The sequence below is a fragment of the Zalophus californianus genome, chromosome 9, assembly GCF_009762305.2.
Source record: "Zalophus californianus isolate mZalCal1 chromosome 9, mZalCal1.pri.v2, whole genome shotgun sequence".
In the NCBI taxonomy this organism is placed as follows: domain Eukaryota; kingdom Metazoa; phylum Chordata; class Mammalia; order Carnivora; family Otariidae; genus Zalophus; species Zalophus californianus.
In genome coordinates this window covers 98423355-98450259 of record NC_045603.1, presented here as the reverse complement: position 1 = coordinate 98450259, position 26905 = coordinate 98423355, and the positions used below count along the sequence as shown (strand labels likewise).

At 50.0% G+C, this 26905-nt stretch overlaps 3 protein-coding genes across 7 annotated transcripts in view; 2 read left to right on the top strand and 1 right to left on the bottom strand.

Annotated features, from left to right (window-relative positions):
• Positions 1 to 21467, bottom strand: part of VAMP1 (vesicle associated membrane protein 1) — a 79577-nt gene extending 58110 nt beyond the window's left edge. The window contains exons 1-4 of one of the 2 annotated variants that reach the window (XM_027593899.2): positions 21337 to 21467; positions 18492 to 18618; positions 18121 to 18279; positions 17353 to 17404 (exon numbers count right to left, since the gene is read on the bottom strand). In XM_027593899.2, coding sequence (XP_027449700.1) covers positions 17353 to 17404; positions 18121 to 18279; positions 18492 to 18618; positions 21337 to 21338 — 340 coding nt within the window. In that variant the 5' untranslated portion in view covers positions 21339 to 21467. Of the gene's footprint in view, positions 1 to 14746; positions 17405 to 18120; positions 18280 to 18491; positions 18619 to 21336 lie in introns of those variants that run through there. The other variant, XM_027593898.2, reaches the window with a different exon arrangement.
• Positions 1619 to 6368, top strand: CD27 (CD27 molecule). 2 transcript variants are annotated; one of them, XM_027593895.2, is made up of 6 exons: positions 1627 to 1884; positions 2030 to 2161; positions 4739 to 4921; positions 5118 to 5207; positions 5463 to 5582; positions 5846 to 6365. In XM_027593895.2, the coding sequence occupies exons 1-6, from the start codon at positions 1749 to 1751 to the stop codon at positions 5968 to 5970; spliced, it is 786 nt and encodes a 261-aa protein (XP_027449696.1). In that variant the 5' UTR covers positions 1627 to 1748; the 3' UTR covers positions 5971 to 6365. The 2 variants fall into 2 exon arrangements, with proteins under 2 accessions (XP_027449697.1, XP_027449696.1); XM_027593896.2 differs by lacking the exon at positions 2030 to 2161 and having other exon boundaries at positions 1619 to 1884; positions 5846 to 6368.
• On the top strand, positions 6789 to 14063 carry TAPBPL (TAP binding protein like). 3 transcript variants are annotated; one of them, XM_027593893.1, is made up of 7 exons: positions 6789 to 6999; positions 7777 to 7995; positions 8141 to 8398; positions 10541 to 10879; positions 11489 to 11791; positions 13204 to 13287; positions 13483 to 14063. In XM_027593893.1, exons 1-7 carry the CDS (start codon positions 6933 to 6935, stop codon positions 13524 to 13526), a joined length of 1314 nt encoding a protein of 437 aa, XP_027449694.1. In that variant the 5' UTR covers positions 6789 to 6932; the 3' UTR covers positions 13527 to 14063. The 3 variants fall into 3 exon arrangements, with proteins under 3 accessions (XP_027449694.1, XP_027449693.1, XP_027449695.1); XM_027593892.1 differs by lacking the exon at positions 13483 to 14063 and having other exon boundaries at positions 13204 to 13352; XM_027593894.2 differs by lacking the exon at positions 7777 to 7995 and having other exon boundaries at positions 6806 to 6999.
• Positions 21468 to 26905: the final 5438 nt, after the last annotated feature.

Below are 26905 nucleotides of genomic sequence, written 5' to 3'. Positions count from 1 at the left end.
GAAGATTCTCTCCCTCTGCCTCTCCCCCTACACTCTCTCTCTCAAATAAATACATCTTTTAAAAAAAAAGATTCACAGTGAAAATAGTGACCATAATCTGGGGATGGGGCAGGACCGTTCGTGATAGCCCAATCCTCAGATCCCAAGGTTATCAGTCTGAAGTGGGAATTCAGGCGCCCTGCCGGATAGTGAGAAGGATGGTTGTGCAGAAATAATTCTTCAGATCACACTCATATGTGGCTTCCCACATGTGAGGACCCTCTTAAAGAGAAGAAGGGGCTGGGGAAAGGCAAGAGGATGGAAAATATGAAGAGAAAGGAAACTAGAGTGAGATAGAGAACAGAGCTAACAGGTGAGGTCACAGGAGTGTGACATTTTATGAGCAGTGTGGAAAGAACAGCAAAGCCCTTGAATGAAAAGTGCCTGGAGAAATAAGCCATGCTTATAAGCCAGGACTCAAAGAGAGAAAAGTCCAGCAAGTTCCAATGTCCCCAGATCGGCCTTACCTGGAGAACAGCGGAAACAGGGAAGAGATGACCCAGGGAATCTGATCCCAAGTGCCAAGGCTGGGAAGGGAGGATGAAGATGATAGTGAGATGACCAGGGAAAGCTGGATGGACTGGAGTGATACCCGTCCCCCAGGCTGGCAGGAAGATGAAATGAGATCACACGTGATCTCCTAGCAGAGTCCAACAGAGAGGAGAACACAGGTTTAAGTCCCTTGTTTGCAATTCTGAACCATTCTGTAGCAAAGTCTTTTGGCCATAAAACCAGACCTCAGTTGATGCAAGGGTTAATTACGGTCCTTATTCACCCCACTTAGCTTATTCAATTCTTTTATTAAAAAAAGATTTTATTTACTTATTTGAGAGAAAGAGAGAGAGAGGGCATGAGCTGTGAGGATGGGCAGAGCCAGAGGGAGAGGGAGAAACAGGCTCCCCACTGAACAGGGAGCCCCGATGTGGGGTCAATCCCAGGACCCCGAGATCATGACCTGAGCTGAAGGCAGATGCTTAACCGACTGGGCCACCCAGGTGCCCAAGTATTCAATTCTTTTGCTGCAGAAATGTTGTGCTTGATTGAGTGCTACCTCGGCCCCGTGAGGGCATCTTGCAGTGCTAGTTACTTCCCAGAATCTGAAAGATTCTTAATTCTAAAACTTATCTGACCCCAAGGGTTTCAGCTCAAAGTCTGTGGACCTATACTCAGTTCAGGCTCCCCCTCCTTCTCTAAACTGGTATTAGCTTGCAAGCTGTGAACAGGGGGCAACGTGGGCATCTTTGCATCTGAGCACGTGAACAGGAGAGGTGGCAACCCCATCCAACACTCTGTAAAAGAGGCAGGCACGGGTGGGTTACGATCTCAGCGGGCACAAGAGCGAGATGACAACCAGGAGAGGCCAACGTGTTGGGGGGGGATGGAGGTCTTTGAAGAGCAGCAGGTCTTCTGACAGTGCTTGCCCTTTAATACTCTCCTTGGCACCCAGCATCCAGCACCCAGCACCCAGCACACGGAAAAGGGGGAGGGGGTGGAAGTCACTGCTCTGTGAAAAAAAAAACAGCCACAACAGAGCTGCGGCTGCCATCAAAGGTCGGCTTGCCACCTGAAGCCAGCAACTCGAAGAGGGCCTGCAGCTGCTGCCCAGGAAGTACAGAGACTAGGGCACCAGCACCCCGCTGGAGGGGCCAGCTCCACGGAGGCCAGCTATCAGCAACTGGAGCGCAGAAAGGGCTCCCTGGGCAAGAGCCATGGCCCGGCCACCTCCCTGCTGGCTGTGGCTTCTGGGGACCCTGGCGGGGCTCTCGGCGACCCCAGCCCCCAAGCGCTGTCTGGAGAAGCAATACTGGGTCCAGGGAGAACTGTGCTGCCAGGCGTGTAAGCCAGGTAAGAGCAGGAGGCCTCGCAGCCGGGGGGGGAAGGGCAGCAGAGAGTGCGTCTGAGCTCAAGCAAGGACAGGAATCCTGTACCACCTTGAAGAGGGCAGAGAAGTGGCCTTCCTTGGGCCTTGACCCTGGACCTCTGCTCACAGGGACTTTCCTCGTGAAGGACTGTGACAGGCCTGGCGAGGCTCCTCAGTGTGACCCGTGCGTCCCGGGGGCCTCCTTCTCACCAGACCACCATTCCCGGCGCCACTGTGAGAGCTGTCGGCATTGTAACTCCGGTGAGATGGGCAAGCCTCTGGGGGAGCAAGGTGGCAGAGCTGGGTGTGGAGAAGCAAGGAGGAGGGGGTCTGAGCTTGTCACTTCGAGGCTACTGCAAGTGGAGCCAATGCAGGGCACTGGGCAGGGCAGGGCACATATTGATGTGGGGAGAACTCTGGTGTTACAGGGAAGGGGTCAGCAGAATTGGGGGGCTGCCAAGACTGCATGTACAACTCAGATCACAAGAAAAAGGAGTAAGTGGAAAAAAAGGGGAGGAAGGAAGTGGCCCTAGGTCCCCAGATTTCAGATGAGCAACCCCCCCCCCCCATTGATGAACTGGCTGGCTGAAGTGCGCGTTTGTTTAGAACCTGAAGTACCTCTTTCTTAGGGTATAACAATACCAGCCAGTGGAGAACATTCTTCTTCTTCGTTTTTTTTTGTTTTTTTTTTTTGCACGAAAGCCAATTTAGGAAAATGAATATATATGTGGCCCATGTTTTTCTTGTTTATTTTGTAATTTTATCTTTCTTCAATGAAGAAGTATAATGTCTGCAGCTCTGTTATGAATTCTTTTATTATTCCTCCAGCTTAGCTAGAATTTCAGAAACTGTGCCAGCCAGGATAGAGTCACAGACTCTAAAGCGGCCCCTTTGAACAAATGTTCCCCCTAGGGACCCTTCTGAGGACTCCGGAACCGAACTACTACACTGCTTACCTATAAAATGTGCTTGGTCTCAGTAGGCCTTTTACACTGTCGTCTTTAAAAATGAACTCAGCAAAAGGTTTTGCCATTGCCAATCAGTCAAAAAACAACATCTTAAATACACAAGTATTCCTCAGTCCACTTAACTTAAAAATATGTTAAGGGATGCTTTTCTCTTCTTGGCAGCAACCCCAGCAGGGTTGGAATACTTTGGTCAGAGCCTCCCCACTCGCTGTAGGCCCCACCAGAAGGCCATTTCCCAATACTGAGCCTGCCCGCGCGCCCTTCGCTGTGCTCCATGACCCTTCTATGTAACACTCAGCCCAGAGGTCTCCACAGCACCCATGCAGCGACTGGCTGCAGGACTCCAGGGGATGGTGGCCAGGGGTGAGGTGGTCAGGGGGAGGCTGAATGAGTATGGCCCCCTCTGGACCTCAGTGTTCCCATGGGTAAGATGGAGAAGTGCCTGACATCGGCCTGGAATTTGGGGCACAGGTTATATGTGGTGAAGAGAACTCCCAGGTCTCTGGATCCTCATCACTGAAAACCATGGCAATCCTTCCACGGGTAACCAAGCCCAGCCCTGCCCTTAACCCTTCTTCCCTTTGGGCAGATACCCTCCTGACCACTGCCTCTGGTGATCTTCCTCACCTTTGCCTATCTCTTCTCTCTCTCACGGTCACTGTTACCTCCCCTATCACTGTTCTCGTCCTGCAGACCCTTGTCCAGGCTGGCTCACGATTCCTGGTAAGCCACAAGGAAACCAAATTCTGGTAGCAATTACTAGTCAGAATTCCAAAAGAAGCAACCATAGGGGCATAAGGATGGGAAGAAGGAATCTGTGTCCCTCTCCCTTTTCTGACAAAAAGCATCTGCTAAAGGAATTGTTAGAGCCCTGGTCGTCATCTCTGGCATCCTCCAGCCTTCCTTTCTGCACCCCTCTTCTGCCTGTCAGGAAAGGCACTGTCCCAGGGCCCCACCAGGCTAGGCTCAAGCCTGGCCCAAATCCGGGTGCTGGTGCCTTCCCCAGAATCACCTTCCTCTTCTTAACACTGACCACCTGTGAGCCCAACCCAGCCCAGTGCCCCTCACATCCTCCTCCCCTAGTATAATTTATCGGCAGTCACTCAGCACCTGATGTCTACACTTGAAAAAAATTTATATTCTAAAGGCAAACTATGTTATTAATCAAGGAACTCTCTAGTAACAGGGACCATAGCAGCACTATTCCTGACTGCTTAAAAACTGGAAACTACCCAAATGCCCATTAACAGAACAGACACATGAATTATGGTATATTCATACAGTGAAATGCTATACAGCATGAGAATGAACAGTCTGCAGTTACGATATGGATGAATTTCACAAAGGATTGAGTAAGAGTGTCAGACACAAGTGAGTACCCAGGCATGACTACACAAATACAGGACAAAAATAAGCAAAATGAACTTGCAGTGTTAGGAAGTCAGGCTTGTGGCTATCTGTGGGTGAGAGGATGTAGTGCCTAGAGAGGAACGCTGCTGCTCTTGTTCATGGGTCCAGTTTGTAGCAAGTTCACACTTATGACCTGTGTACCTCTCTGTCCACCCACTGAGAAGTTATCAAAATGCCAGTGAATAGGAGAGAAAATCCTGCAAGCTGTTTCTACTTTTTATAGTTGGCATTTCTGAACCATGAATAAAGGAAAAGCCCCAAGTGTCTCCTTTAATGATGCTAGTAATGAAGGCAGAGGCACTGGGTGACAGGAAGGGAGGGGCAGGCCTTTGTGTGGTTGGGGCAGGAGTCCCCGGAGGTGGGCCTGGGATGGGAGCCCAGGGCAGGATTTAGCAAGTGCGCCCGGCAGGTCTTGGAGGCCTGAGCTTCTTGTGTTCCTCCCGCCCTCCTCTGTCCCCAGGTCTTCTCATCCGAAACTGTACCCTCACCACAAATGCAGAGTGTGCCTGCCCCAAGGGCTGGCAGTGCAGGGACAAGGAGTGCACGGAGTGCGATCCTCCTTCAAACGCCTTGCTGACACTGCCTCAACCATCCCGGGCCCCGGGCCCACACCCACAACCCACCCACTTACCTTATGCCAAAAGTAAGTTCCAGGCAACACTTTGTCCAGTCACGGGGGTAAGGGTCGTGCCCCAACCACCACCCTCCCCACATAAGCTGCCTGGTCGGCCGGTCAGCCTTCCCATCTCCCCGTGCGTCTTAGGCCTTGGGCCTTCCTTCAGCCCAGGCTTGTGCCCTAGGAGGTTCCCTGCTGCTGCTCACCCTGTCTCTTTTTCCAGAGATGCAGGAGGCCAGGACAGTCCGGCAGGTGCAGACTCTGGCTGACTTCAGTTGGCTGCCTGCCCCAGCTCTCTCCACCCACTGGCCACGTGAGTTTTCTCCACATTCTCTACCTCCGGAGAGACTGCATACAGGAGAGGGAAGCCAGCCAGAAAGCTCCTAGGAGTCAGGGGAAGAAGGGGAAGAAGCAGAGTCTAGGGATTAGGAAAGAACTTGGTCCAATGGTAGCAGCGGGGGAGGGGGTGGGAGAGAGATGGGAGGAGGGGTGACAGCCTGCTTGGGCTGAGGGGAAACAAGACCTAGGCCCTCTCCAAAAACCCTTGCATGGCTCCTGCCTATCACAGCCCAAAGGTCCCTGTGCAGCTCAGATTGCATCCGCATCTTTGTGATTCTCTCTGGAATGTTTCTTGCTTTCACCATGATCGGAGCCCTGTTCTTCCATCAACAAAGAAAACACAGACTAAGTAAGAGACAAAATACAGGTCTTCAGTCCTGTCCCTGCACCCTACCCTACCACCCCAGCCCCGCTGTCCATGCCTGGAAACTCACAGAAGCCTTCCTCACTCCATCTTTACCAATCCTGGCTCCCACCTCCTCTTCCTTTCCTCTTAGGTGGCAGCCCCCTGACAGCCCTCCCCCAGGCTGACCCTCCTTGGTTTATCTCCACTCCCTTCACCACCCCCCACCCCCCCTGCCCGCCAAGGTTCATCTGATTCTCCTCCCGCAGACAAAGAAGAAAGTCCAGTGGTGCCTGCAGAGCCTTGTCCTTACAGCTGCCCCAGGGAGGAAGAGGGCGGCGCCATCCCCATTCAGGAAGATTACCGAAAACCAGAACCTGCTTCCTACTCCTGAGCTTGCGCACCGCGCGATGGGGCGGGGGAGGGGGCGGGTCATCACTACAATAAAATCCCTGCCTCCATCCCAACCCAGCAGCCATCCACCGGGAATGAGACCTGGCACCCCCTACCCCCACTGCCCGGCCCCACCCCCACCCCCACCCCCGGGTTTCAGTACCATCCTGTCATCAAGACCCCTTCCTGTGCGCAGACTTGAGAAAGTGCCTTTTGGAGATTGGCAGTGACAAAGGCTCATGGGTCCCGTGTGTGCCCTGGCCCAGCCACCTTCACCCCTGCGCTGCACTGGAGGGCTGGGGCCCTAGCTGGAGAACACACTTTCCCCTACGAACCACCACGTGCTGTATCACTGACCTAAAAATTCCGCAAAATAAAGTGCCAGCCAACCACACACCGAAGCTCTCCCCGCGCTGTCTCTCTGAAATTCCAATCTCACGGTGCAGGCCACTCCCAGCCTCTTCTCCCAGATCCGGCCGGGATCTGAGGGAGGAGCTTTCTCCAGTGCAGACTAGTGTTGGGGCCCGGCCAAGTCGGGGGGTGGGGGTCGCGAGTGGGTGCGGCACCCACAGAAACTGAAGAAAGGTCCCCAGTAGCCCTTCGGTCTCGCCCTTCCCCCTCCCCCTTATTTCAGCTCCACTTTTTCTTGGGTGGGGAGCAAAAGGGTGCCTGCAGTCAAGTCAGGTCTTGAGATAACCAGAGGATTTGGCGGGGGAGAAAAAGGAGAACAATGAACACGACTCCGGCAGGAGCACCCGGTGGCTTCGCTCCCAGGCAAGGCAGCCGCGGTGACACTCAAAGTGAAAGCGAAAGAGAAGGAGGCCAAGGACTGGCGAGAAAGCAACAGGCCGGCGAGGGTGGTTTGGAGAGGCCCCCTCTTCCCCAGCCGGGCCGTGCCCGCGGGAGGCCGTGCAGAAAGGCGGTGGGGGACGCGGGGGGACGAGGGGCGGGCGCGCCACCCCCATGGGCACGGGGATGGGATGGTGCCTGCTGCTCTGCCTGGCTCTGTCCCGGGTGGCGGCTGACCCAGGTGAGTGGGGAGCACTGGCTGGGGTGGGGGGGGGGTGTCGGGCCCAGGGCGCACCAGGTAACCACCCCCCGTGAGATTCCCGAAGGGGAAAGGGTTGGGGGGAGGGGCAGGGATGGCTTCCTATCGCCTCCTAAGCCCAACAGGAACCAACAGGAGCAAGGCTGGCAGAGTAGGAGACCAATGGTGCTGGGGAGAGGGTAGAAGCCTGTGGGAAAGGCCAAATGATGAGAAGAGGGGCCTCCTGGGTGGATGTGGTGGGGGCCTAGCCGGTGAAGAGGAAGGCTTCCCGGGGCTAGTAAATCCCCGCGGGAGGTGAGCCCTGGAGGTGGGGGAGGGGAAGGCCACCTGCAATGGCAGAAAGTGGAGCCCACCTAGTGGCCTGGCTGGGAAATTGAAAAGATGGTTGCCAAGGCCCCTAGCCACACAAGTGTCCTGTCTCCTCTCCCAGTGGCAATTTTGCTCATTTATTTGCTTTTGCTCAGAATTTCTTTGACTGAAGAGGTAGTTTTTTTGCAACAGTTGTAGTAAGAATAAAAACAAAGTCTTCTGAGCGAGGCAAATCGAGCATTTTAAATAATTCATACCAAGCATGTACCTGGAGTAGCAGAGGCTTCCCAGAAGGCTGATTTGGGGGTGACGAGAGAGACACAGAGACAGCTAGGACCCTGGAAGATTTTGACCCCTTCCCTGATGACTCCACAGTTGGGGTGGGTGACCCTCGAGCACAGAAGCAACTCTCTGGAAAGAGGGTGCTCACCGCCATCTTTTAACCTGCAGCTGAAAGGCAGTGGCGGGCAGTGGATGTGGTCCTAAACTGCTTCCTGGTGGAGGAAGGTAGGCAGCATGGAGGTTTTGCCAGCAGTAGGAACACGGTGAAGGCCTTGCTCGTGCTGAGGCAGGTACCAGTGCTGGATGACAGCTCCCTGGAAGGCTTCACCAATTTCCAAGGGGGCACACTGGCCAAAGACAACCCACCTGTTACCTTCGAGGCCTCGGGTAAGAACCCTCCACTCTATGTCACAATCTTTCTGGGCTCCCTCGGCTGAGACAGCCCAGTTCCCGAGTACACCCACCATGCCGGCTTCCCATGGGCCAGGTGTCCTCAAACCAACTAGACTTCTGTGCTGCCCTTCTCCCCCAGTGAACCTGGTACAGATTCCCCAGGCCGAGGCCTTGCTCCATGCTGACTGCAACGGGAAGGAGGTGACCTGTGAGATCTCCCACTATTTTCTCCAGGCCACTGAGAAGGCAGCTTGGTTCATCACCAATGTGCAGGTATCCGGAGGGGGACCTAGTGTCTCCATGGTGATGAAGACTCCCAGGGATGCTGAAAATGGGGCTGTCTTGCACCCCACACTGAACCTGCCCTTGAACCCCCATGGGATGGTACAGACTGCAGGTGAGAAAATTAAAAGTAGCAGAAAGAAAGTTTGGGTTGTTTTTTTTTTTCCCCAAGTGGTCAGCTATAGAGGGGGAATAGAAGGAGAACGAAGGGAACAAGCCCACCTCTATCCACATCAGTCATCTCAAGGTGTCCCTAGCCTCGGTCCTTTCTCCTAAAGACCCAAATAATTGGATTGGGATAATTTTCACCTCTGGGATAATTTTCACCTCACTCATCTAAGGAAATGACATGTGATGCTCTATTCACATATGCTGTCCCTAGCAGTCTTATTCAGCCAAGTACCAGTTGTAGCCCAGTGAAAGCCAGCCTGGTCTGGCGCTTCAAGATGGTTAGAGCAACTACAGTGATGCAAATTCGTTCATTAGCTCTTATTAGTAAAACCTGGTCCTTGCCCTCTCCCACCCAGCACATCCCACCCAGCAGGTACAGGAAATTGAGAACATGATGATAGGTTTCTCCAGAATTCATCAAATCCAGTATTTTGCCTCCAGAAAGAGACAACCAAGTCCAGAGATTAAGGGGCTACCCTCCTATCCATAGAAAGCCCCAGAACACTCGAAGCTTTCTGTGGTGCAACCTAAATTTATCCTGCCACATTAGAAAAGAGGGGTTCTCATATCTGTCCAGTGGCACAGCTAAGTACCCCCCCTTTTATCTTGGGCTATTTCAAACCTACAAGAAAAGGTGAAAGAATAATGGGCAAAAAATTGGGTACTGAATACCCAATTATTAATATTTTGCCACATTCTCTCTCTTGATAAATGGAAGAATAGATTGCCTCCCCCCTGAACTAACTGAAAGTAAATTGCAGATATCTCAACACTTCACCCCAAAAGTTTCCATGCAGAGCATGTATTCATTTAGAACACAAAATTGATAACCAAAGACAAGGATATTCTCCTTCATAATCACAAAACCATCACCCCAGCAGCAAACCAAGGTGGGGGAGCGGTTTACAGTGGTGCAGGCAATAAGGGGGTACACTGTGTTAAGAACTCAACAACATATTCTCACCATCACACCATCACCATATCGGCAATCTTGAACACTATTGGTGATAAAATACTCCTCTCTGCCAGGGCACTCTTCCCATTGCCCCCACCACTGCTTGCTACGCCACTGAGCATCAGACTTAAGAAATATTTTAATTGATATAGTAGTACTGTCAATATAGAGTCCAAATTCAAACTTCTCCAGTTGTCCCAAGAATGTTCTTTATAGCTTTCTGGTTTGTTTTGGGGATTTTTTTTTTTTTTTTTTAAGGCCAGGATTCAAACAAGGATCATGCATTGCATTTAGTTGTCCTGTGCCTTTAGCTTCCTTTTTTTTTTTTTAAGATCTTATTTATTCACCTGACAGAGAGAGAGAGAGAGAGAGAGCACTAGCAGGGAGAGCAGGAGAGGGAGAAGCAGACTCCCTGATCAGCAGGGAGCCCAACACGGAGCCTGATCCCAGGACCCCGAGTTCATGACCTGAGCCAAAGGCAGGCACTCGACCAACCAAGCCACCCAGGTGTCCCAAGCTTTTAGCTTCCTTAAGTCCAGAACATTCTTTTCCTCGCACTGACATTTGGGAGAGTCCAGGCCCACTGTCTCAAAGAGTATCCCACCATTTGGATGTGTCTGATTGTTCCTCATTAGATTCAGGTTCAGCACGTTTGGCACAAATACTACCACTGTGTGCTTTTTAAAACTCTTACTCCTATGTAGTCTCACAGCAGCCTTTCCTTAAACAGATGACCCTGGCAACCCTTAGTGACTTGCCCAAGGTCACAGAGCTAGTAAGTGGAAGAAGCAGGGTTCCAGAGCTTTTTCTGCTATTCCAGTGGTCTGACCTGAAGGTCAACATTAACCCATAATTTTGCATGTGTACTTTTCTGGTGAGAAGTCCGTAGCTTTTGTCAGACTGTCCAGGGGTAAGTGACTCAAAAACAGTTAGGATTACCATGTGTGCCAGGTTGCCTTTCCAGAGCACCATTTCTTTGTGGTTCCATCTAGTGGGAGATGAGCTCAACTAGCCTCATTGTCCAGAGGAGGAGGCAGGGGCAGGTGGACGCCCACCACATGCCCACAGCTAGAGATCAGGTGGACTCAAGGAGGAAGTAGCCCACAATCACCCTTCTTTTTCTCACTACAGTGGAGCTCCAAGTGACCACACAGACCCCGTCCCTGAACTTCCTGCTGGGGTCCTCAGCCTCCCTGCACTGCGGCTTCTCCATGGCACCGGGCTTGGAGCTGACCGGTGTGGAGTGGCGGCTGCGTCATAAGGGCAACGGCGAGCTGGTATACCGCTGGACCAGGGCGCAGCGGCAGGCCAAGCGGGAGGGCGCCACCCTGGAGCCTGAGCAGCTACTCCTGGCCGGGGATGCCTCCCTCACCCTGCCTAGCCTCACTCTGAAGGATGAGGGGACCTACATTTGCCAGATTACCACCTCTCTGTACCAAGCTCAACAAATCATCCAGTTCCACGTCCAAGGTTAGGCCATACTCAGTTCTCCAGGGAGAGGGGAAGGGATATGCCTATGCGAACATTTTGCGGGACAGAATCCAACACAGGGGCAATTTCTCGGGAGGCAGACTGCATTGCCACAAACTAACTGCCATCTACATCCTAGGGGCACAGACTGCCCCCTGTCAGACTCTAGGATAATTCCACCAGGCAGTGTCCCAGCCCCAGGTCCCGCTGCCCTGTCCCAGCTGGCTGTCTCCCAAGTACCCCACTCCTCTGGACCACATCCTGAGGAGGGGCAGCAGCAAACCAAGGGGGGGCCGTGGGAGCCATCCGACTGGCAGGAGTATTTCATCACTGATGTCCCTGAAAATCAGTGGCCTATCATGATGATAAGAAGCCAACCTTTACTTGGTTTTACTATCGCTTTTCAACTACCTTTGGAAGATGTGCCCCCTTCTGGCCTGCATCCAGGGTGGACCCCTTACACCCACCTTGGGCACTCCACTGAGGGGTTAATTGACTTCAGCTCCCACAACCTACTCTCACTGCCAGCAGGAAGAGAAAGAAGGCTTTGGGCAACTCTGCTGTCAGGTTGGAGCCCTCTGGAATCTTATTCCTCATTCTTTCTTCCAGCTACCCCCAAAGTACAACTGAGCTTGGAGAACAAAACTCCGCCAGCCACCCTCATCTGCAGCATCGCTGGCTATTATCCTCTGGACATAGCCGTGACATGGACCCAAGAGGAACCAGGCGGAGCCCCGGTCCCAGTCTCTGGTGCCTCCTTCTCCAGCCTCCGGCAAAGCACAGCAGGCACCTACAGCATTTCCTCCTTCCTGAGGGTAGAACCTGGCCCTGCAGGCACCACTTACACCTGCCAGGTCACCCACAGCTCCCTGGAGCAGCCCCTTAGGGCCAGCGCCCAGGTCTCCCCACCAGGTACTAGGAGCGCCCTCCTTTCCCCACCTCCCGACTTGGGCTCAAGGCTCTCCTGCCCCCAGCTCGTCTCTGGCCTTGTTCTGCTTCCCACAGCACTTCGTTGAGCCTCCGCTTCTTGGTTCCCAAGGCGGCAGCCTCCATAGCTGCCCCCACATCCCAAGATTCCGCTATACCCCAGGTTCCAGGGCACCAGGCAATGTACTGAGAGCTGGAGATCAAGGGTGAATTGTTCCTGCCCTCAAGCAGCTTAGTCAGCTTGGAGGGACGGACTAGGCAGTCAGGGAGGACGGCCTGGAGGAGACAAACCAGCCAAGCGAGCTAGCTCAGCAGGGAGGGGAACAACCAAGATGGAAAGAATGGCACATGGTGAAGGCCAAATTCTAAGTCTCAGGAGAATTTGGGGAACTGCAGAGCTAGAGCCGGGGGTGTGTGGGAAAAGGGAGAAGTGGCCCTGAAGCTTGAAAGTAATTACATTTATTGAGCATTTACATGAAGCAAGCACTGTACTAAGCACTTAGCTGTATGATCACATGTATTATCATGACTCCCATTTTATTGATGAGCAAACTAGCACTTATGAATGTTAGGTAATTTGCCCAAGGTCACCCACCTAGTAAATGGTAAAATATGAAAAATGGGCAGCCTGACTGCCCAACAGCCTTAAACCCTCTATTGCTATTAGTGGGCAGATCACAATGGGCCTTCAAGCTGGAATGTCATCCTAAAGTCACAGAGTGTCATCGAACGGTTTTATTTTATTTTTTTTAAAGATTTTATTTATTTATTTGACAGAGAAAGATAGCGAGAGAGGGAACACAAGCAGGGGGAGTGGGAGAGGGAGAAGCAGGCTTCCCACTGAGCAGGGAGCCCGATGCGGGGCTTGATCCCACTGGGACCATGACCTGAGCCGAAGGCAGATGCTTAACAACTGAGCCACCCAGGCGCCCCATCATCAAACGGTTTTTAAACAAGAAATGCAAATGTCCAGGAGCATTGGGCATTCTTTGGTGGCTCGCCAGACTGCAAGCTTCCCCAGAACTGGGTTTTTTTCCTCAACTTACATCATTCCCCAGCTAGTCGCAAAATTTCAGTTCACCTGTGAACTCATCTAACCTAAATCTCTCTGAATGTCCCAAGGTGGGAAGGGGTAGGAAATTCCGTGTGGAGGAGCAAACGGATATCCAACAACCTTCAACAAGTACGAATACTACAGTGTGCCCAGTTCCTGGGTGAAAGCAGAACGCTTGACATAAGCTCCTTAACCGGGGATGGGGACGCATTCGTGCACACGCGCTCTCGCTCTCTCTCTTCCTCTCTCTCTCCCCCCGCTTTTTCCCTCTTGCTGGGGTAGGTGTGGGCTTGGAAATTATTCCAACCTACTGATTCCTGCCCATGCTGCTCTCAACCTACAGAGCAGAAAACAACCTTCGGAGTCCTTTTTGCCAGCAGCCTCTTCCTTCTTGCCCTGTTGTTCCTGGGGTTTCAGAGACGGCAAGGTAAGCACCTGCTTGCCCTCAGCCCTGCCCCTGCCCCTCCTTACTTGTAGAATCAGCCGGATCTAGCCACCTCCCCACCCAGACCCGGGATGAAGCCCAAGTGTCCTGAGTTCCAGCCAGTCTCCATACCACAGCCCCCTGCTTTTGGGGTTACCTCAACTGAAACCAACCTCCTTCCCTCTTGTTTTCTCCCAGCTACCTCACCAAGATCTGCCAAGACTCTGAGGCCCTCTGGGTAACCGCTCTCCTGCCTCTGAGAAAAGGAAAAAGTAGTCACATTCTCCCAGAAGGACTCCAGCCAAGTCTCAGAGCTCAAAAAGGCCCCAAGAAAGGCATGAAGGCACAGATCCTGGGGACTCTGGCTCTGTGTGGATCTCTGCCTTCCTGCATTGTGTCCCTGGGCTGAACACCAAGGGAGAAAACATGAAGAGGTGAGAGGGTGGTAGGAAAGCAGAGTGTCTAGGTGAAGGTTAAAAATGAGCCTGTGGTAGGAAAAGAAAATGGGAAGGTATTAAGAAAGGAGTAAGTGGGCAAGTCATGTTCTCATGGTTTGTGAGATCGAGCCCCACAGTGGGCTCTACCCTCAGTGGGGGGTCTGCTTGAAGATTCTCTCCCTCTGCCTCTCCCCCAACTTGTGCTCTCGTTCTCTCTCTAAAATAAATAAATCTTTTTTAAAAAAAGGAGCAAGTGGGGGGCAGTGGGACAAAGGGGTGGGGGTTGGGCCGTAGGAAGCATGTGAACTCTGTCCAAATAAAAGCCCCTTGTGTCCTCAGAAACAAAGCTTTTCCACTTTCCTGTCTTTCCCCACACTGGACCCATCTGAGCCGTGTCCCCAAGCCAGCTGCACCAACTTGCAGGGTGTTCAGGGTGTAAAACGAAGGCCCTCAGAGGCAGCCCTGGGGCACCATGTCAGTTGCCCTGTGTAACCGTGAGCTGCAATTAAGGTAATTTTGGACAGCTACTGGGTGTTTCAGGATACCTACAAGCACCTCACTCCCTCAGCTGCAGGCAAGAGATTTCTCCTTTCATCCATTTCTAAAATGTGTCTGGTCAGGACAGTGGAACCCAGCAGAAGAAAACTGGCCGTGAGGCTGCTGGGGAACAGGGTGTGTTCGCAGAGGCCTCATCTGGGCGCCCCCTCGGACAGGCCGGGCAGCCTGACAACCGAGGAAGGGGGTAGAGGGGAGGCGTCTGAGAAGACCTGCAGTAGTTTCTGATGTGATGTCTGAGATGCCCACCCAACTTCCTGTCATCACTTTCTCTCACTAGCACCAGGTACGAACACAGAGTGTAGAGACCACTTCCTCTGCCAACACACGGATCTTTAATCTTGAGAATGCCACCCAGCACACACAGCCAGCCTTCCGGCCTCACGCAACATCACACTGTGGAAGGAAAACAACCCCTCCCCCACCCACCCCTCCTCAGTTACTCCAACCCAAACAACAACCAAGGCAGTTTAGTGGTAGGAATTTATATTTTTTTTGCCTTTGTTCAGGATACATGAAGTTGATAAATATGCCACATGCCTTTGGTGGAAGTACAACGGTTATTATTCTATACAAGTACGAGGTTGGGGGTAGGAAAAAAGACAGAGGTGATGACAGACACACAGTGGAAACCCCACATCGCCTCATGGCAAACCAAGGAAGAAGGGGATGTGGGAAGCTCGGCTTCATTTGACTGCAAAGTCCCAGGGTTTGGTTGCATATTTGCTCATGCACATGGGTGGTGGGAGGGAAGAGGGACAGCAAAGACACAGAAGAGGGTACAGGGTGGGGCGAGAAAGAAAGTAGAAGGCCAAACATCCCCAAAAGAACAAAGCCAACTATATCTGGTGAGCCTCAGAGGGACAGAAACCCAGGAAAGAATTCCTGTGACAGGGCTGGGTGGGCCAAGAGTGCGAATTTGCTGCAGGCTCGGGACACATCGAGGACAGTGGTGGTTCTTCTCCAGCGGTGACCCCCTGCATTAGGCAAGGAGGAGCCCAAAGGAGAGTGGAGACCTTCGAGGGGGGCCGTTGGGAGGGTACACTGACTGCTTTCTTCCAGCTCTTCAGTCCTGCCCTGGGGCAGGACGAAGGGAATGTGGGAAAAGGGCAAAGGGAGAGGAAGGATGGTTTTCCGCAATGAAATGCTGCTGCATGGAAAGCGAGCATCCAGACCCGGCCCGGCCTGGCCTCAGCCTCTTCCTGCTTGTGGGCCAGAGGATGGGAGGAATAAGGGGTCATGGGTGTTCCTCCTAGCTGCTCCCAGCCTCCCTCCTCCCCTCACACCTGGGTCTGTCCCACTTCACACCCTATCCTAAAGCCCAGCCATGGCCTCCCATCCTCAGGTTCCATTGTCTGCCCTCACAAACCATGCAGAGAGGAAAGGAAAGGAGGCAAAGTGGAATTCATAAGGGTACCGGTGCTTTAGAAGGGGAACACAGTGCAGGAAGAACAGACAGGTGGCTCTAGATAAGAGGTCCCATGACAGCACAGCAGTGCACATGCGCACCTGTCCACAGACGGTCCCGCCTCCCACCCAAGACCGGGTTGGCGGGTATACTGGACTTCTCGGAATACTCAGAATCGGCCAGCCTCAGGAAGGACCTCCTGCTTCATCCCTGTCTTTGCTAAGTACATGGGAAGGGTGTAGAGGAAAGGAGTCCCCGAGAGCCCAAGGATCCTCATTTCTAACACCTCACACGTTATCAATGGGCAGGGAGGAGCAGAACCCTCCCTAACGAACAGGCAACAAGTGGCTTCCTCTGAGCTTGCTATTCTCAAATTAGGCCCTCGATTCATTGTCTCTCTATAATTAACACTCATTCTCTCTTTATCTGTGCCAACAATTAAAACTAACTCAGAGTCCCCAGCTTTGGCTATATGAAATTATTTGGTGCTCTCATGAACAATACAGAATGCTGCAGAAAATGTGGACGAGAGACAGCCCCTTGTAGTTATAAGCTTAGGGGGCTGCTTCTAAGATGGGAATGAAGCCGGTCCTTTTGCAATTAACGTGTGTTCTGTAGGTCTCCAGAAAACAAAGCAAAAGGCCATAAGATCCCTGATGACACCAAAAATCTCAGACTAATAGATCAGAAATAACCGCAAAAACAGATTTGACTTTCTGAAAGGGTACTACCGCAGAACCAAGGTGGACTTTGGGCCCACCCCAGGCTCTTCTGAGGCCTGGCCTAGGAGAACAGCCCCAAGTGACCAGAGCAGTCCTGAGTGAGCTGCCATTCTCCCCGCTGTTCCCAGCCCCCTCCAGCGGCCTGGCCTTTCCTGGTGACACCATGGGCACCATACCCTTCTCCTCCCCCAATCTTGGCACCTTCTTGGGCATGTCACCGTGGCTACACGCCTTCCTCTTCTTTTGGCCTCCAACTCTTTTTGGCTTTGGGGGATAGCTGAGAGTAATAAGAGGGGGGTAGTGAGGTGCCAGCTATGGCTCTTCAGGGAGTTCCTTTGAGACTGTGCCACGAGCAGCATTTCTAGTGTTGAGGGACCCAGTGCAAATGAAAGCAACAGAAATGGAGGAATGGGCAATGGAGAAGCCAGGACAGGGTGGGGGAAGGTAGACAGGGATGTTCGTTGAGAGAGCAAACAGAGGGAGAGGGATGTCTCGATGGCAATGGAGAACAGGGAAGGGGTGGCACATTCTCAAGTAAAAAAGTAGACTGGACACAGGAATCAGGAAGTCCCAGTTGGAAAAGAGAAAGAGACAGGAGAAAACAAGAGGGCAAATTACATCAAGTTACTGGACATTCAGGCCTTTCAGTTGCGGGTGTCCCATCCCTGTGGTCTCCCTCTGACCCAAGCCAGTGACAAACAGCACAGCCCCACTTCCTCAGAACAGGAGGGACCATCTTCCCATGGGATCTTGCAGAGGGAAGGCTTGTCCATCAAGGAAGTCCCTTGTCTTTGCCCTTCCTCCCTCCCGAACCAGGTGATGATCCCACAGTAGCGATCTCCATACCTCAGTCAGAGCAGCCCCACTCCCCAGGCAGGCAGGGCTGGGAGAAGACTCCAGGACCTTCCCACCTCGTCACCCCACCAGCAACCTCAGCGATACTTACTTACAATAACTACCACGATGATGGCACAGATAGCTCCCAGCATGATCATCATCTGAGGAAACAATGACCAAGAAATGGGTCCTTGGATTTGGGGAAGAGGAAAGAGATGTTCCCACTAGAGATGTGGGAAAAGAACTTCCTCCGTCCTTGGGACAGTGGAAGAAACCACACATCACCCAGGAGATAGGCAGGCCTCTCGGGGAGGGCAAACCCTCCTGTCTCATGTTCCCCATGAGACAACCACCCCTGCACCACCACTGAGGCTTCCCAGAAACATCAGAGCATCTGCAGCTTGCTCCATTTCGCTTGGCTCCTATTGCCTGAAGGCTTTGAAAGGAATGCCAGTGGAGGTGCAGACTTGGGATCTTTAGTCAGTTGGTTCATTTTTCATTATGAAGTATTCCGCTAATTCCTAAAAGCTGCAGGTATTTAAATATATACCTACCCTAGCCATCGTGTGGATGTTGGCTGTGTGTGGGGAAGAGCCAGGCGAGATTTTCCCAGGGGTCTTTGGGGAAAAGCAGCCTGAGCGCTTCTGAGCTCCTCGGGTAGGGCTGGCACCCAGTGAGTGGTTCTGAGTACTCTGGCCTACCCTGGCGGCCAATTCTGGGTAATGCATCTCAAGGAGGCCTTCAGATTTCCTCCCCAGAGTTCGGCAGGGCAGAGATCCTGCACCACCAGAGGTGAGGAAGGTAGAACCTGAGGGTTTTCTTGCCTTCTATGAGTTAAGGCCCAGGAAGAGAAGGCAGAGAGGACAAGACAACTCACCTTGCAGTTTTTCCACCAATACTTCCTCTTTAGCTTGGCAGCGCTGCTCTCAAATTGTGATGCTCCCACCTGCAAGGCATCAGCTCGGTCATCCAGCTGTGACAGTATCTCATCCCTCTTCAGGACCTTGTCCACATTCACACGCATGATGTCCACCACCTGGGGGGGAGGGGTGCAGAAACAAAGCTAGTAAGCTTCCCTGCTAGAGACAGAGGTAAAAACAATGGAATCTCAAGTCTGGCCCTGTGTAACTCAGGGATGCCTTGCTTCCCAGAGCTTTTAGCTACCCCTCTATTAAAAAAAAAAAAAAAAAAAAAGTTTCTAAACTTGTATCATCTGGAAACTCTCAAAAGAAAGAGTTCTCCACTTACTTCCTCCACTTGTGCCTGGGTTTGTTGTAGTCGTCTGTTACTGGTCATATTAGGAGGAGGGCCTGGGGGACCCCCTCCTGGAGCAGTCCCTTCCGCCCCTTCAGTGGGTGGCTGAGCTGGAGCAGACCTGTGGAGGGAAGCGGACCAAGTACACAAAGTAACTGAGACAAGAAAGGAATCACGTTCATTCTTGCCGCCTATCACGAACACAATGGTGATTAGGCTACCTGCAACTAGAAGGGATTCTAACTTCTTGGTGACACCAAGAAGCATAGAGGAAGAAGCAAGAGATGAAAGATCCTGTAACAACATTTAGGTGGGGTTCAAGGACATCCAGGGCGGCATCCAGAGATCCTGTTTGGGGCTATCCTTTCACCCAAATTCAAACATCCTCTACAGGGACACGGCTACAGGGACAAGTGTGCCAGCCTTGGACTAAACAGCACTTCCCTGACAGAAAAAAAAGCCTTTCACGTAAAGCCAAACTAGAAAATTCCTCTCCAGGTTTAGAAGTTCGTACAAAAGACTAACACCTACGGACTGAACAGCTCTTTTACGCAGTCTAAAGAAGACAAGCAAGTTGACGGACCTTGCTTAAGGGAACCCGTCATTAGTTGTTTCACACATGACTAGTATATCGGGGCTGCTGTAAGGACAACTTGGAGAATCACCAAAGGCAAGGCTTCTGTTGGTAGAGTTGAGTCTGGACTGTTCGCTTGCTTTGTTTTTGGCAGAGAAGATGGGTGTTTCACTTAGATAGACCTGGGGTGCCAGGCAATTGTGTTAGTTATGAAATTGTTCCAAGAGCATAGACAGAAAGCAAGAATATGAGTAATGGTCCTCGATGTACATGCATCATAGACATTGTGTCCCTTCCTTTTCTAGATTTGGCATCAAGTCTCAGGAGGCTCCCCTAGTGCTTTATGTCTCAAAGGGAAATCATGGTTCACACTACTACACACACAGATTGTTCTTTCTTTCCCTTAGCCTTAGAAGGGATGAATCTAGTGTGGGTCTTCAAGATAAACTCCTTTCCATGTCCCAACACACAGAGACTAAATTCACCTGCTAAAGAATTCCCAGAAATCTAACCTAAGGCATGAGATTTTTCTCTCCGAAGAAAAAACCCACCAGCAGAGGGAGATCTCTCAAACTTGATGGAGAATAGAAGTTATAGTAAGAATACCTCACAAAGGGGCACAGTCTCACAAAACATACCTCACAGGAGCAGTACAAGAGTAAATGCATTAGGAATCAAATCATCACAAGTCACCAAAAAGGAAATGCCTTGACTACTCACAATAGAACTAATACCCAGACAATTCTTCCTCCCTAAGTGAATTTCTTTTGGTCTAAAAAGGTAAGAGAATAACTCTTCAGAGAGACTTTACTAGCAGATGACACCCAACTGAACCCCATTAAAAGAAATCGCTTTCTCATCTCCCTCTAAAGCACAAAAGAAGCAAAAGAAAGAAAGATACTAAGCCATGGAAGCCACAAGACTCTTATGTTACTACTGAGCTAAGCAATCTAGTTCTCTGAAGTTGGAAAATTCAGTGAGTAGCTAGCAGCCAGTATTTGGTGTTGGAAGCAGTCCAGGAGGGTGGCATCAATGACAAGATTAAGGTCAGAGACCTCGTGATGCCTTGCTAGTCACCATGCTTTCTCCATTTCCTTCAGTTCATCCCACATGTGTGCTGTTGGGAACCAGTCCATTCACCTCCTCCCCAAACTGTGGGCGGGGGGGGGGGGGGGGGGGGGGTGCGTGAATGGAACCTTAGGGCTTGGCCAAAATGCTTAGAATATCACATACAGTTAAAACTGTAGAAATCAAATAGAGAAAAAGCGAAATTGTTATTAAGCGTCTGAAGGGACCATTTCACTTACTATTTGTTGGGAGTTGGGAACACTCAGCAATAAAACATCCAGGGGTAATCATAAACCATATGTCACATAAATAAATCTTTTCCCTTTTTTGTCACTAAGAGAAGCAACATAAATATATCTAGGACAAGCCAGGACTCCAGACAGTAATAAGAAAAAAAAATCTCTATTAAATATACGGTGGTCTCGCCACAGTTCTCCCTCAGGATCTTGGGATGAGGGTTGTGTTAAAGGGGGTCAGAGACTAAATTGAATTGTTGCGGTAAGGCAAGGATCTTCAGTTCTATTTCTCTTCCAAATACTTGGCTAAGACGGGATGACAGGAAAACAGCTTCTATACAGGTGGCCTTGAGATGAATGGCTGCTTGGAATCACATGCCACTGCCCCCTGAGTCTTTCTGAGCTGCTCACCTGGCGCCGAAGAACTGTCAGATAAGTTTCTGGTTCTTTGCTCACCGCCAAGAGGGGGTGGGCGAGTAGGGTAACACCGCACAGTTGGGGCAAGGGGCATACATAAATCCGGAGATTGCAGGGCAATTCAAGTTACTAACTGGCAAGTGCACCCATTACTGTTTCCAGAGGCCCTAAGTACAGATTCGATCAGACAACAAGAAAGTCTCGAACCCCCTCCCCGACGTCTCTCCATGCCCCACCTTCGCCCTGTCCCGGGCTTCACTATTACCGAGACCTGAACGCGGCGCCCAGCAGGCGAGAGGAGAGAGTGCCATGAAGGTGGGCCCCGGCGCCCCTACCCCGCCCGTGGGGTGCTGGCGTGGCTGCTGCAGGAATGGGGTGCTGCCCTCCCTCCCCAGGGGCGGCCAGGTCTGGGGGCGGCGCGCGGTGGTGGTTCCCCGCGTCGCCGCAGCTGCTGCAATGCGCCATTTTCCGTCCCGCAGAGTCCGGCGCTGGGAGTGGGAGTTGGCAAGGAGGTGTCGAGCCCCCCACACCAGAGTCAACTCACATTTCTGTGACGGTTGAGGGATCCGTCTTGTTTCCTGAGGCTGCGGCCAGATACCTGGCCGGGGAAACGCTGCGGCTGAAGTCTACCAAGCCGCCAAGCTCCGCCTCCGCCTGACCACTTGGAGCTCTAGCTGCGGTGGAACTTACCGCAGCTGCCGCGCTGGAACCACACTTTATTAGCGTCGGCCACGCCTCCCAGTAACGTTGACAATCCCCCGGCCCAATAGACGCCCAGGACAGGCGCCCGTCCCGAAGGAGAGCCCAACTAAGGCCGAGCCCGCCCCGCCCCTGCAAGTTGGCCAATCCCAGCTCTCCTCTCCCAGCCCGTCTCCGCGAAGGAGGGGTTGCCGGGGGGATCGTTCACTGACCACTACAACTATAGTTTGCTTACCAGTCTAACTGAGCGACAGGGCTGAGTGGAAATATGCGCCAGCTCCCCGGAAGGGCGGGGCCAACAGTTTGATTTAGGCTCTTTGGGTACCTGCCAGCCAATCGCTGAGCAGTTCCTGAAGTCCGGGCCCGCCCACGGCCCCCGGCGCCCGCAGCTCCAGCCAGTCACAGTCGCTGGCGGGCCTCAGTTTGCTGTCGCCCAGACCCCAGAGCGCTAGGGAACGAGGCAGTCCCGCCGTCTACTCACAGCGGGGCGCGCAGACCCTACCTTCCCACCCCTCACAAACAACTCTGAGGTGCGGAATCCATCGCGGCAGAGCCGTGGGCCCGTGTCACCCAGTACCGGGCGCGGGGTTCGGCCCCTCCAGAGCAATTACGAAGGCTTCATTCATCTTTTCCATTCAACATAGCCAGCAAGCTCCTCAAGCAATGTATCCTTTAAAACGAACTCCCCCTGCAAGCCCTCCACTTCTATCCCTCCCACATAGATCACCACATCGACTCAGTTGCCCAAATTAAAAACCTGGAAACCATCCTAGATTTCCTTACCCGTTCATCTGTACCCCTCCTCTGATAATTCACCGAAGTTGAGTCGATTTTTCCTTCTTAGTTTCTCAAGGATTCGCTCCCCCTCGTATCATGGTCCTGGTCTCACTTTATGCTATTATCCCTTGTCTGGACGCCATCAGTTGTAAAACTTAACCATTATTTTAGCTCCCGTTAAGAAAAAAAGGTAGCAAATAAACTGACACCACGCTTTCTTATCACTTCGAATTTTTATTTTATATTTATTGAAAGTGTAGATTTATACAGATACAGATTCTATAATAGTTCACTCTTGTGTGTACATAAAAAGGAAATTTAAAAAGAGTAACATGGTAACAATAGTCCCAAAACTTCACATTCAGAGCCTCCTAGGATTCTTTTTTTTTTTTTTTTCCTGACTCAGTCTTAGATGTCCATGATTTTTCACACAATGTAGTCCTCTGTGCATGCCATCAAGGGCTGTGGTGATGCAGCATTTCTTAAAAGAATGTTCCTCTTCTGTCTCTGGAATTTTCTTCCAAGCCTCAGACACCCATTTCACAAGTTTTAATTCTTCTGAGTAGGTATGACAAATACAGTATGGCTACTGTCTGGCTGATAGTTATAATGAAACATCCCAATTTAGATGTTAAAATGAAAAAACAAAATGCCTCCTAGAATCAATGAAATATACCTTCTGCTTCTAGTCTTGCCCTCCCTCATATCCATCCTCTAAGAAACCACCAGGAAGATCTATCCAAATGTCACAACCCTGCTCAAACCCTTAAACCCCACCAAATCTCCCTTGGGGGGAAAAAAAAGGTGAAAAAAGTCAGTGAATTTTTTAAAAATTAAGGCGTTTTTAAATTTGTTGAAAAATAATTATAGATTCACACGAGGTGGCCCCCAAAAAAGTACAGGGAGGTTTCCCTATATCCCTTGACCTAGTTCCCCACAGTGGTAACAGTACAGTATTAAAACCAGGAAACTAACATTGGTACAATCCAGAGTTTATTCATATTTCACCAGTTTTACATGCATTCGTATATGTGGTTTTATGCAATATGTGTGTAGATTCCTGTAACCACAACTACAATCACCGTACAGAACTATGACATTACTACAAGACTCCCTGGTGCTATCCTTTTATAGCCACACCTGCCCCCATCCCTAACCCTTGTCAGCCACTAATTGTTTCTCCATCTTTATAACTTTATTTCAAGAATACTATATAGTGGAAGGATACGGTATGAAACCTTTTAAGATTGGCTTTATTTCCAGGGTGCCTGGGTGGCTCAGTCGTTAAGCGCCTGCCTTCGGCTCAGATCATGATCTCAGGGTCCTGGGATCAAGCCCCACATGCGTCAGGCTTCCTGCTCAGTGGGAAGCCTGCTTCTCCTTCTCCCACTCCCCCTGCTTGTGTTCCCTCTCTCGCTGTCTCTCTCTCTGTCAAATAAATAAATAAAACCTTTAAAAAAAAAGAATTATTTACCATGATCAAGTAGGATTTATTCCTGGGTTGCAGGGGTGGTTCAATATCTACAAATCAGTGTGATACACTAACTACATCAGTAAAAGAAAGGATAAGAACTATATGATGCTCTCAATAGATGCAGAAAAAGCATTTAACAAAATACAGCATCCTTTCTTGATAAAAACCCTCAAGAAAGTAGAGACAGAAGGAACATACCTCAACATCATAAAGGCCGTATATGAAAGACCCATATTCAGGGGCACCTGGGTGGCTCAGATGGTTAAGCGTCTGCCTTCAGCTTAGGTCATGATCTCAGGGTCCTGGGGTCGAGCCCCACATCAGGCTCCCTGCTCAGTGGGGGGACCTGCTTCTCCCCCTCCCTCTGCTTCTCCCCCTGCTCATGTTCTCTCTCTCTGTGTGTATCTCTGTGTCTTGAATGAATAAATAAAGAAAATCTTTAATATCATCTTCAATGGGGAAAAACTGAGAGCTTTTCCCCTAAGGTCAGGAACACAACAGGGATGTCCACTCTCACCACTGTTGTTCAACATTGTACTGAAAGTCCTAGCCAAGCAATCAGACAACAGAAAGAAATAGAAGGCATCCAAATCAGCAAGGAAGAAGTCAGATTTTCACTATTTGCAGATAACATGATACTCTATGTAGAAAACCCAAAAGTCTCTAGCAAAAAAATTGCTAGAACTGATACACAATTTAGCAAAGTTGCAGGATATAAAATCAACATACAGAAATGTGTTGCATTTCTATACACCAATAACAAAGCAGCAGAAAGAGAAATCAAAGAATCAATCCCATTTATAATTGTGCCAAAAACCATAAGATACCTAGGAATAAACCTAACCAAAGAGGTAAAAAATCTGTACTCTGAAAACTATAGAATGCTAATGAAAGAAATTGAAGAAGACACAAAGAAGTGGGAAAACATTCCATGCTCACGGACTGGAAGAGCAAACATTGTTAAACTCTCTATACTACCCAAAGCAATCTACAAATTCAAAGCAATCCCAATCAAAATAACACCAGCATTTTTCACAGAGCTAGAACAAACAATTCTAAAATTTGTATGGAACCAGAAAAGACCCCAAATAGCCAAAGTAATGTTGAAAAAGAAAAGCAAAGCAGGAGGCATCACAATTCCAGACTTCAAGCTCTATTACAAAGCTGTAATCATCAAGACAGTGTGGTACTAGCCGAAAAACAGACACATAGATCAATAGAACAGAATAGACAACACAGAAATGGGCCTACAACTATATATATGGCCAACTAATCTCCAACAAAGCAGGAAGGAATATCCAATGAAAAAAAGACAGTCTCTTCAACAAATGGTGTTGAGAAAACTGGACAGCCACATGCAGAAGAATGAAACTGGACCACTTTCTTACACAACACACAAAAATAAATTCAAAATGGATGAAAGACCTAAATGTGAGACAGGAAACCATCAAGATCCTAGAGGAGAACTTGGGCAGCAACCTCTCTGGCCTGCAACAACTTCTTGCTAGATACATTTCTGGTGGCAAAGGAAACAAAAGCAAAACTGAACTATTGGGACTTCATCAAGATAAAAAGCTTCTGCACAGCAATGGAAGCAGTCAACAAACCTAAAAGGCAACCTACCAAATGGGAGAAGATATTAGCAAATGACATATCGGATAAAGGAGTAATATCCAGAATCTATAAAGAACTTACCAAACTCAACACCTCAAAAATAAATAATCCAGTTAAGAAATGGGCAGAAGACAGCAACTTCTTCCTAGAAACATCGCCAAAAGCAAGGGAAGCAAAGGCAAAAATGAACTATTGGGATTTCATCAAGATAAAAAGCTTTTGCACAGCAAAAGAAACAGTCCACAAAACCAAAAGACAACCGACAGAATGGGAGAAAATATTTGCAAATGACATATCAGATAAAGGGCTAGTATCCAAAATCTATAAAGAACTAATCAAACTCAACACCCAAAGAACAAATAATCCAATCAAGAAATGGGCAGAAGACATGAACAGACATTTTTCCAAAGAAGACATCCAAATGGCCAACAGACACATGAAAAAGTGCTCAACATCGCTCGGCATCAGGGAAATCCAAATCAAAACCTCAATGAGATACCACCTCACACCAGTCAGAATGGCTAAAATTAACAAGTCAGGAAACGGCAGATGTTAGCGGGGATGTGGAGAAAGGGGAACCCTCCTACACTGTTGGTGGGAATGCAAGCTGATGCATCCACTCTGGAAAACAGTATGGAGGTTCCTCAAACAGTTGAAAATAGAGCTGCCATACGATCCAGCAATTGCACTACTGGGTATTTACCACAAAGATACAAATGTAGGGATCCGAAGGGGTACGTGCACCCCAATGTTTATAGCAGCAATGTCCACAATAACCAAACTGTGGAAAGAGCCAAGATGTCCATCGACAGATGAATGGATAAAGAAGAGGTGGTATATATACACAATGGAATATTATGCAGCCATCAAAAGGAATGAGATCTTGCCATTTGCAACGACATGGATGGAACTGGAGGGTGTTATGCTGAGTGAAATAAGTCAATCAGAGAAAGACATGAATCATATGACCTCACTGATATGAGGAATTCTTAATCTCAGGAAACAAACTGAGTGTTGCTGGAGTGGTAGGGGGGTGGGAGGGATGGGGTGGCTGGGTGATAGACACTGGGGAGGGTATGTGCTATGGTGAGCGCTGTGAATTGCGCAAGACTGTTGAATCACAGATCTGTACCTCTGAAACAAATAATGCAACATATGTTAAGAAAAAAGAAAAAGAAGAAGATAGCAGGAGGGGAAGAATGAAGGGGAGTAAGTCGGAGGGGGAGACGAACCATGAGAGATGATGGACTCTGAAAAACAAACTGAGGGTTCTAGAGGGGAGGAGAGTGGGGGGATGGGTTAGCCTGGTGATGGGTATTAAAGAGGGCACATTCTGCGTGGAGCACTGGGTATTATGCACAAACAATGAATCATGAAACACTACATCAAGAACTAATGATGTAATGTATGGTGATTAACATAACAAAAAAAATTTTTTTAATTAAAAAAAAATGGGCAGAAGACATGAACAGACATTTCTCCAAAGAAGACATACAAATGGCCAAAAAACACATGAAAAAGTGGTCAACATCACTCATCATCAGGGAAG